Raw genomic sequence first — 11,199 nt, forward strand, 5'->3', positions numbered from 1 at the left:
TTTCTTTTTTTTTTTTTTTTTTTTTAAATAGAAAGTAGACTCCCAGTTGACCTTTAAGATGAAGCTGCATTCCAGTTGTGATCTTTCGCTCTTGAATATCGGAAAATATTTCGCTATACGTGATTCTAAAACCCAGCAAAACCAATTAGGGCCTCATTGCTTTGGAGAAACCTTGGCGAAAACCCTACTCGCATTCCTTTCAGACGTGAGGAAGACTGAGAATAATCTTGCTTTGAATCCCAGTGGCCGTGGACACCGAGCAGATGAATAAATATCGTGGACAGAGTCCTTTGGTCTTCCCTTTGGTTTTGCATAGTTGTTGGTTGGTACAATGCTGTTAAGCAATTAATTTAGGTCTCTGAGCATATTTGTACATTGTGTACCTTCTGCTTTAAGTAGCAACGGAAGGAAACGTTCCCCTTTGGGTTCGTAGCTATTGGCTCTGCCACAGTCCAAGGTACTGAAAAAGTCAGTGCAGATTGAAAACAAAGTGTAATAATTATTGAAAGCACGTGGGGGTGGACGGGGACTTAAAATGACTGAACTTTATTCCTTATTTACTCATGACTTTATATCTTTGAACTTACACAGGTTGTAAATATCACGTGACCAAGACTATACACCCACATGATGCTGACAAGGCCTCCGTTCCTCTTGGGATCTTTGGATGATATGGTAGCACAAGCGTTAATTTATTTTTTTTTAGCATTATTATTGTCAGGTTACTCCTCTCACTGAATTTTACGTACATCCCAAAGAACATTTTTGGAGGAATACTTTTTTAAAAAAATCACTAATCTAAAGCTGAATGATGGGAAAGCGGCAAAACCATATTTAAATCCTATGGGGTTAAATCAAAATAATTATTTACTGGAAAAAAAAAACAAACAAACAAACAAACAAAAAAACCCACACACACGAAATTGCTTTGCTGATGATTCCATTTCTAGAGGAGAACAGAGGAAGTGAGGGGCTAAGCAACTCCAGTACAGCTCTCATCCCACTTCTGTGAGAAGTTGCAACCCCCGCTGAACCCAAAGCGGACTGTTGAATAAAAATTAGAATTTACACAAAGTCCAGAATGCAGCTTCACTGGTAGAAGGGATTTAAGGTGGATGAGCTCACCGCAGAGCCAGCTCCAAAAGGAAATGTGCTCAGGAAATATTTCCGTTAGTGCCTCTCACTTTAACGGATTATGTAGTTATCTCCATTCCATAATGCTTTTCTGTGACTATCTCAAGCTGTTAATATAATTGTTGTTTTATTGGTCTGGTTTACCCAGTTTTCAATCTTTTTAATACTCGAAAAATAATCTTTCTTCTTAAAACTACATACTTTCTAAACGTGCCCAAGTTTTCACCGTGTGGAGTGTTAGGGCGATACACCGACGCCTCCTAAAAATGGTGCTGTTAGACCAGTTTAGGGTGAGCCCGACAAAAAGTGCTCTGCCTCCTGTAAAAGTGTGATCAGGATGGGACCAGAACACAGATCTGCTCACGCTGACCTGTGTGTGGATGGGACAGGATGGGGCTGGGGCCGCCTCAGGACCTCGCAGGTGGGAGAAGGTTTACAACCAGCTCTCGTCTTTCCCTACTGGAGACTGTGGTAGCTCAGCATCTCCAGTAGTTGTGGTAGAGGAAAAAAACAAGAGCATCTTCTCTCTTCAGAGAAATACAAATTGGAAGGAGCCTTAAAGATTATCTAGTTCCAACCCCCTGCCCCGGGCAGGGCCACCTCCCACCAGCCCAGGTTGCCCAAAGCCCCGTCCAACCTGGCCTTGAACCCTGCCAGGGAGGGGGCAGCCACAGCTTCTCTGGGCAGCCTGTGCCAGGGCCTCACCCCCCTCACAGGGGAGAATTTCTGCCTTAGGTCTGATCTAAATCTCCCCTCTTTCAGCTTAAAGCCATTGCCCCTTGTCTTATCCCTACATGCCCCTCCTTCTGGAACACATGACAAATCAGGCACGTCACCATCTTCTCCTCGCTGCCTCCATAAAATTCTCAGCAGAGGGTGTGACAGAGCTCTGGAGTAGAAGGCAAGCCATGGGAAGGATTGCTGACCAGACAACAGGCATTTTATTATAGCTCAGAGAAGTCCTCTGTCTGGAAAAAAAAGTTATATTTAACCATTGGATTGTATGGCTGGTAGTCAAATAAGTAAGACGGTTTATTATTCCAGCTCTAGCTGGGGCCTGCCTCTCCATTTTTATTTTTTTTTTTCCCCATTTCCTCTTCAGTAGAACATTTGTCCTAAAGACACGTTGCAGCCACTCTAATTTTTGGGTCAATGAAAAAGGCCTTCAGAACCAGAAGGAAGTGTTGGAGCCCTGCCTGTACGGCAGGATGCCGAGCAACACCCCCGCTAATGGCACGGTGTCTGATTTATTCAGGGATTGCTACTTCTTGATCAATAGGGTGCTCGGTCATGCAGGACCTCAGGTAGGCTCTTGTCTCAGAGGAATTATTGCTGGCTATTTCTTCCTCAGACACAGCTGCAATTGGTCAAGTATCAAGTGAATTTTTCATCCCTGAGGGGTAACACACACACACACACACACACACGAAAGCTTTACGTATTGTCTTCAACCGCAAGTTGCTCTCAACCGCGTGATCGTATGAAGGAAACAGCCCCCCCAAATAAACAAACTCCAAGCGTTAAGAGTAATTTCGTTGATCTATCCCCATTCTCTGCTGCAGCGGGGTGGTCGGTGAGGCAGTGAGGGGGGGGAGCCAATGAGGAAGCAGCTGCTTTTTGGTCGGATGCATTGGAGACTGACCGCTCTTCCAGACGGGCTGACATCGCCAGCGCTGGCATCGACAGCACCGGGGCTGAGAAAAGCTTCAGGCATCACGTTAGAAATAATACTTTTATATCCCTTCATCCCTCCTTGGTCTGAAAAGTAACGAACACTGCCGTTACATAAACCCAGCGAACTGCTTGGCTGGTTCTGACAGCGTCAAGTGCCCACTCGAAAACAAACACTATTTCCAACGTCCTTGTCTGTGCCTATCGCTTCGTTGCCGTGGTGGTGAAAATGGAAGGCACGGCGAAGGGAGAGAATTATTTCATTTGGCGGCGTTTTCTATGAGCTGGGAGCTTTGGAAGTCAACAGCCTTCACCAGAGAGCACGGGGTTGTAACAGGTTGTCATCGCGCATTGTAACGGGCTTAGATAAATTTCGAAACCCCACGCAGTCTTGTTTACCCTCCATCATGTGAACTAGCCGTTAGGCAAACATCCACTGCTTTTGAATTATTTAATGGGAAATCTCCCCAATCATCTGAACTCTTCACTGCCTGAGTATTTTTTCAAGGCCCATCAGGTCTTCTGAATAATTAAAGCCGGTTTGCACTCGAGCTTCTTGCGGAAAACTTTTGTGTATATTAGCAATCTTCTGTTCAAGTCGCAAACACGCCACACTTGAAAGGCTTGGGCAAACCCGTGCCTTTGTATACAGATCTCCCCCCAGGTCCAACAGGATTTCAAAGACATTCCTCTGTTTGAAAATCTCACCTCCAGACTACTACAGGTGTACGGTGAGTGGCTGAAGCTGAATGCACCAGGGATGTGGGATTTTGAGGAGGGGGGTCCCAGCCACCGCTCCGTTGAGATCATTGAATAATTTCTATGGAATTGACTTGTAGGGGTTTTGAGACATTTTGAGAAAATCAGTGGGACTAGAGAGGATTTCTCCCAACCCACACCGGAATCTATGTTCAATTGGCTAACAAAGCTGCCTGGATTGGAAAGCAAATGAATCCACCCAGCTGCCTGCACCCCTGGAGGCATCACCAGAACTTGGGAAACCTCCCGCACTTTCACAGCTGGACTTTGGATCTGAGGACTGAAGGTGCTCAGCTCCTTTATCAGCAGATCGAGATGATGACGCCTGAGCAAAAAATTCAATCTTCAGGGTTGTTTTCTTTTTTGGCTTCTACCTCCGCGATGAGGCGCACGATAGAGAATTCTATTATTACTCCCCAACATCTAATGTATGTCAAGCAAGAAACTGAATCTACTTTGTTTCCGTGCGTTGCATCTGCGGTGGGTTTGGTATTAATTTAAGCAGCAGATCAAAACCTGATTATGCAAGCGAGGCCCTCTGGAGAGAAAATTGCCATCTAGCTTTGAAAGGAACTCAGCAACCACACTGAAGAGAGGGGAAATGGCGTTAGGGGGATGACTAGAACACCTGAACCCACCTTTTACCTACAACCCCACCACTGGATTTCAATCACCGGTCCCCGAGGATCTGTCTGAAGTGACTGAAAGCCACAATCAAATAGGAGGAAAAATCAGTCATTTCAAGATGAGCTCCCCGTGGACCAGCAGCACAGACTCTCTGCGATGTGATTAAAAAAAAAAAAAAAAATCAGGTGTGGCAGATTGACATCAATCTGTCAATAATTCAGACTTGATATGCGGTAAAGGGAGAACGATAGGAAAATATGATCCCTCCAACTCTAATTAATATGCCAGAGCACGCTCGTTAGGCTCGAACAAAGAACAGATGGCTGCTGGCGCAGCGGAGGCTTCCAAGGAAGTTGTGAAGGTGAGGCTGGGGGCTCGTGCTGCGTGTGTGTGTGCTTCCCCCTGGCCGCCGTGAGGTGAGGAGGAGTAACAGAATCACACAAACCACCAACCTATCCCCGCAGAGGAACAAATGGGAATTAGAGAGCTCGCTCCAGCAAACAGACCAGGGGTGCAAGACGGGCTAATGCTATACACATGTAGGAAAGGATCTTGGAAAGGGAGAAAAATATTTTTTTTTTTTCCCTCTATCCTCTACGCCCATTACAATCGAATCAAGAAACGATTGGCTTAAATTTTAGCGAGTTGGATATTGAAGGAAATGTTTCTAGACGCAAGGGCAGCTGAGCCTGGAAAGACACTGTGTGGAGAGGTCGCGTAAGTGCTATCACGGATGATTTTCATGAGTGATGATACGAGATTCTGCCTGAAGAAGAGCCCTTGAAGCCTGCATTTTTTTTAATTTTTTTTTTTTTTTTCTGGGAAGATCCTTATGAATAAAGCAAAGGAAATTAAAGTGCAGTGAAATGCCTGACTAGACCTGCAGAAAAGACAGGATTGGATTAGAGCCGCCGTGACTTTTAACTTTTAAAGCATTCAGTACAGATTGGAAATTGCAACTGGAGCTGCTGGTGGAGAACAGCCAGTTGCTGTTACCAGACATCCCCTGGCTCCCCCCAAACCAGCATTGTTTTCGTTGGCGAGAATTTAATGCCAGAAAGCAACTCATTTCCAAGCATTTTAACGGCAAAAAGAGCAGAAGAAAAGCACTTTACTGACTTCTCCCTGCTCCAAAGGTCCTGTCCACAGAGAGGGTCGGGAACGGCACCGGCCGAAGGGTGAACTGTGGGTGAGGGTACCCGCAGGTCGGGGACGGCAGGATCCCGGGGTACTGGGCACTTTCGAGTGTTGGCACTGGAATGGCACTGACCACGGCTAAAAGGAAAGAAGAAGAGAGAGATTAAATGAGCGGGTTTGGAATATTTAAAAAAAAAAAAAAAAAAAAAAAGAAGTCCTTAGAGGGTCGATAGGGAACCAGAAACAGCGACATTTCCACAGCGAAGTACCCGAACGCTTGGTGTAAAACATTCCTCTGCCCCCAGAATCCACCTCTGTACACAGAAATACGCCTCTTTGGATGATTGCAGGTGCACTCTGCAATTTGTCTGTAAAATGAAACAGCTTTTTGTCTGTGGTCCAGCTCTACAGCCACATTTTGAGCGGGGCCTTATATCCCCTGACAAATAAATGAGAAGGAATGGCTGGGGCGATTGTTTCAGTTGTCTAAGTCCTGGTCCCTGGTGCCATTTCTGATGCCTTAGGAGAGCCTGCTGCCCTCAGGTGCTGCTCTGGGGGTCATGTGGGCTCTTCAAACTCTTCCGTCTCCTCTGCCAGCTTCACCCCAACATCCCTGACACCCTCCGATGCCTTCAGCGTCACAGGACCCCCGTGTTTACCCATCAGCTGAGGTTGGCTGGGCGTCATTCCTCACTCAGGAATGCCCAAGCCTCTAAGAAAGGGGGGGTGCGCTGTGCCAGCAAAGCCTTAATCTGAAGTTGAAGTCGAGTTCTTAAGCTGAATTTAAGCTTTGATTTGAAAACCAGCATCACGGCGTGATGAATTCGGGCTTTCCCGTCAGTCGTTGCCTTTATTTTCCACAAAGAGTGGGTGGTAATAACGCTCTACAAATCGTAAAATGTCTTTGTAAGCTTTCAGGAAAACAAAAAAAATTTAGTAGCTCTCATTAAAGTTTTGCCCAGCTAAACGGTAAGCATTGAGGATAAGCTTTGGCTTACCTCGCCCCTTTCACCCACGAATTACAAACGACGCTGTGAACGTTAAGATCGTCACTGCAACTACTTCTACCTCCTACTCCATCCATTACACGGTGGTGAAACGGGCTGCCTGCCCGAGGTCACACCAGAAGTCACGGCAGCGCCAAGGCTTTACGAGGGTATTTCGGAGCGCGCGGCTTTCCACGAGACAAGGCTGCGCTTCCCGAGGTAACGGGCAAGCGTGGAGATGAAGAAAACTCGAGAAAAAAATGTTAAGCTGGGTGATTGGAGCTTCAGAGTTGTCTGGGTTCAATCCACCCACTCTCAGAAGAGAATTTCTCCTCTTCAGGCGGCTGCATAAGACATTTTTATTGGCAATATTTATAACATTGCCATTCCAGTGAAAAATATCGCTCTTGATTGAATCCTGTTAAAAACCAACTTCTTTTTCAAAGTCCATTTCTCCTTTTTAGGGTGTTGATACCGAGCGCTTTTGTTTTGAAAATAAGACAGGATTACTATTCATTGCAGTATTCTATTGTAGAGAAGCCAGAGAAAAGGTAACATCAGACATTTTCAGCAGATCTTTGCTATTTCAAGAAGAGACGACAACAAATCTGTTCTGTCATAGCCTGTCAGCAATTGAATTTGCACTTAATATTGATATAGCAAGACACTGAAAGCAGAAATTCCCTGACCAAATCATGGAGCTCCCTAAACACTGGTCTACATTTAAAATGTACTGTATCACGGAAAAAAAAAAAAAAAAAATAAAAGCAGCACCCAAGAACAGCTTACAGAAATGACAAAGTAGGACAGTTTGAATTGTATTCAAGCACTCCAGAGGCTGTCAAAGCAACTGAGTCGATGTGTTCATATTTCCCTGAGGAATAAAAAAAAAAAAAAAAAAAAAAAAAAAAAAAAATTGTGATTTTCTGCCATTTTAGAGAGGGGGATAAACAGGGAAAAAAAAAAAAATTGGATTCATTCTGCGAACGTTTTTCTTTTCGTCTTCCATCAGGAAAGATTACAAACAGGGGAATTACAGGTACAATACTTGCATGTGATACTTTCTCGATAATTTCTCTCGGTAAATACTCCTCTCCGTACAACAGCCTCGGTGGTTGTGGCTGCCTGTGTTCCAGCAGCATTAGAGTCGTCAAAAAGATCACGGAAATCTCATCAAATTTCTCTGGTTTATGGCTCCTTCCACTTCAGTAAGCAAAGGTGCGTTACGGAGTAGATTTGTTCTCAAAGACTGCAAATACCGATTATGGAGAAGAGCGCGAATCCTTCCAGATTTGGTATTTTACAACTAATTGTATGTGGTTTTTACTTCAGAATGACAATGTTGCTCCTTCAATCTATTTAATCGCTCACTGCCGACGATTTCTTTCAGTATCAGGCAAACGGAGAGAAACTAATTAAAGTATCTAATCTGACAAAGCCTCAATTTTCTCTTCCAGGGAAAAAAAAAAAAAAACGAAAAAAGAAAACAAAACGTATCCAACGTAACCGAGCCTGCACAAATAAGACTTTTATAAATCTGGGTTTAATTATTTGCAAACAATCATGATATGCTGTCGCTGTAGATTAGATTGATGCTGTTGTAAATATAAATAGAAAAGAGGACATCACTCCTCCAAGTGCATCATACGGCCGGAAAAAAAAAAATGGATAAATTTAAGAGCACTTTTATCTTTCAGCTGTAGGACAATGTTGACTTTTGCTTCACTAACCCTGCTATTGACCCATCGTAATCATGATGGATTTGGGTCTGATTTTGCTTACTCCGAGTCTATTCATTTTCTTGGACTGTCCTTTGACCCAGGCCCAGCTAGGAGAAATCCCACTGGAAAAAAAAAAAAAAAAAAAAAGGGGAAAATCGCCCAATTGTGATGTTATTGTGGTTACAAGATGGGAATATTTCCCAGGACACGGCCAGCTGGTGTAAGAGCTTCCTCTGCCTCAACCCAGAGTCTTTTCTTCCAGGTGAAAAAGCGGGTGGAGGCTGAAATGTGGTGGTATGTCCAGCCTAACGTGAAAAACTGGAATTAAAGTCTCTCCCCAGGCATCCTTGGAAGGGCTGGGTGCTGAGGCATGACCTGAACTGCACCCATGATGAACACAAATTAAGGGAACCCCTACTGCTCCTACTAAATAATTTACTGAACAAAGCCATGGTAGGTTATTCCCTTTCCTCTCCTTCGTTTTGTTCCTTCTATTTTTTTTTTTTAATGTGTGATGAGCCCTTCCACGAACCCACAAATAGATTTCACCCGTCAGAGCTAGGCCGAAATTTTGTGATGAAATGGACTTCTGTCGGTATATATCCTCATTTTTCTGACCTCAGACTTGTTGACACAGATGTACCAATTCCTACAGAGTTTTGATCGGATCTATTTTATGAGGTCAGAGGTAGAACTTCTAGCTAAGAGCTGAGAGGCACCAAAAGTCTGAGCAGGGGCTGCTCGGAGGAAGGGTGGTAGACCCAAAGCCTCATCCTCCCCCGGGAATCTGATCAGTGCTAAACCCCGGTGCCTACAGGCTCTCAATTATCCCTTTCCTTTGCTCAGATGCGAAACAAGTTCGCTTCAGAAATTCTGAGAAGTTCTGCAGGATGGGAGAACCCATCTAATGCTCTCCGGCCTTTATGTGGACTTGGTTGCTTTGAAAAAAGCTTCACTTCCACCGATGCAATTTGGTCAATGAGAAATGCACTGTGGTCACTAAAATGGAACGCCTATTAAAAAAAAAAAAAAAAAAAAATCTTTGGCTCCTCATTTGCGTGGCTTTCTAAGAGAGCTGCACCATATTAAAAAAAAAAAACAAAACAACCAAACAAAACCCCATATTTTTTTTTAATGTGCGTGGCCAACTACAATAGACAAAATATAGCATAAAACTACAATAACGTCCAGCTGATTACAATTACTATTAATAATAATAACATCCCAATTTTCATCTGTGTATTGCAAAGCCTTGTGCTCTGGCAGCTTGAACTCTTACCCCCGCATTTAAAATATTACAGCAGGGAAACAGAGGGAATTATCCATCACTATCCACCTAAAACCAGAATTGATGGCTCTTAGGCTTAGCCTGCGCTGAGTCTAGCCAGAAGGATGATTGTTGAACTCTCTCCATAGTTTTTCCGCTGATGCGTTGCGAAGCCCTGGCAAGTTTCCAAGCCTTTTTTTTTTTTTTTTTTTTTTTTTTTTTTTTGATGGAGAACACATTGCTAATGCTATTTAACTTCCTGAGGCATAACTAGATCGTATCTGAAAGATGGTGTGAGATAGATCTTCAGCTGAGCGAGCACGGCTCGGGAGGGTTGCAGAAAGGGGTTGGGGAAGGTCCTGGTACTCACGAGGGTTGTTTGGTTGTGAATCCATGGGAATCATGAGCTTGGCACGGGTGGCTCTGCGGGCAGCAAGGGAACGCTCTAACGTGGACATGCTGCTCCCAACGTCTTCCGACTCGGGACCTAGAGAAAGACAAGAGCAGCTTAGTTGAAAAGGCTGTAAATGAATCATGGACTGGTTTGGGTTGGAAGGGAACTTAAAGATCACCCAGTGCCACCGCCTGCCCCGGGCAGGGCCACCTTCCACCAGCCCAGGTTGCCCAAAGCCCCGTCCAACCTGGCCTTGAACCCTGCCAGGGAGGGGGCAGCCACAGCTTCTCTGGGCAGCCTGTGCCAGGGCCTCACCCCCCTCACAGGGAACAATTTCTGCCTTAGGTCTGACCTAAATCTCCCCTCTGACAGTTTAAAGCCGTTCCCCCTTGTCCTATCCCTCCCCGCTTTCAGCCCTGGTGGGCCGCTCTAAGGTCTCCCCGGAGCCTTCTCTTCTCCAGCTGAACCCCCCAACTCTCCCAGCTTGTCCTCACAGGGGGGGCTCCAGCCCCCTGATCTCTTCACCTTCTATCTAGCAAAAAGATCAGTAGGGCTTATTAGGATTCAGTTATTTTTACCGATCATTAAACGTCCCCCCCTGCAAAGAGCTGCACAGACTTGTGGCTGCCCTTTCTGAATAAAATTATTGTTTGCATTTTGCTGTAAGAGAATCAAGCTATCATGTCCCCTTTTTCTTTGTCTGTGAAATTCTCCTGAAAACACCACTCAAGTCATAAAAATACGTCATTTCCCTTGCAACTACTCTGTTATAAACTTATGTTAAGAATCAAGCATCAAGACCAGAAAAACGCTGCGTAAGCACAGGCATCTACAAACCCTGGCAGGCAAAAATTGGCCTTTGAAATATATCTGAAGGGTGAAAACGACCTTCCTCATCCTCATTCTAAGTCCTCATTGTCCAGACTACAGACCCAGTAATTCATAGTGGCTCTTCCAGCCTGGGCATATTTTCTTTATTAATTTATTTATTTGTTTGTTTGTTTGTTTGTTTTTTCAGAAACCACGGCAAGTTAAAGATTTGCCCGGATCTTCCCCGTCCTTGGTCCACACCTCTCGCATCTGCCTAGATCAGAGAGCTCAGATAACGTCCAGCCCAATTTAAAACTGTCCCAGCAGCTACATAGAGTAGACTCTCTGTTTAGGTATTGAAATACGGATGCTCGAATTTCGTCCCATTAGTACAGAATAGCTGAAGTATTTAAAGATTTTAGAGGTGACGCTGGGCAGAAGAAAAAAAAAAAAACAACGTGCTTGGCACTGGATGCTTGGTGGCAAGAATTGCAATGGGAAGAAAAAAAAAAAAGCTGTTATTTGTCTCTTCATACCTTGTCTCATGTGAACCTTATATTTCTGTTCGTTTTGCTATTTTAATAAACCACGGATTAAATCAGTTTGCTACTGTTCTACAGGTAAGCTTAAGACCCACTCAGACTATTCTGGATCCAAGTAAACGTATATTCCTTAAAAAAAAAAAAAAAAAAA

The 11,199-nt window shown here is 44.4% G+C and overlaps 1 protein-coding gene across 1 annotated transcript in view; it reads right to left on the reverse strand.

The window, feature by feature from the left end:
• The window catches only part of DCC (DCC netrin 1 receptor), a 260,983-nt gene that overhangs the window by 14,275 nt on the left and 235,509 nt on the right, over window positions 1-11,199 (reverse strand). Inside the window, exons 22-23 of the mRNA XM_026865876.1 lie at window positions 9,673-9,789; window positions 5,311-5,466 (exon numbers count right to left, since the gene is read on the reverse strand). Coding sequence (XP_026721677.1) covers window positions 5,311-5,466; window positions 9,673-9,789 — 273 coding nt within the window. The remainder of the gene's footprint in view (window positions 1-5,310; window positions 5,467-9,672; window positions 9,790-11,199) is intronic.

Source organism: Athene cunicularia, assembly GCF_003259725.1.
Source record: "Athene cunicularia isolate RWA chromosome Z unlocalized genomic scaffold, athCun1 chrZ_part1, whole genome shotgun sequence".
NCBI lineage: Eukaryota > Metazoa > Chordata > Aves > Strigiformes > Strigidae > Athene > Athene cunicularia.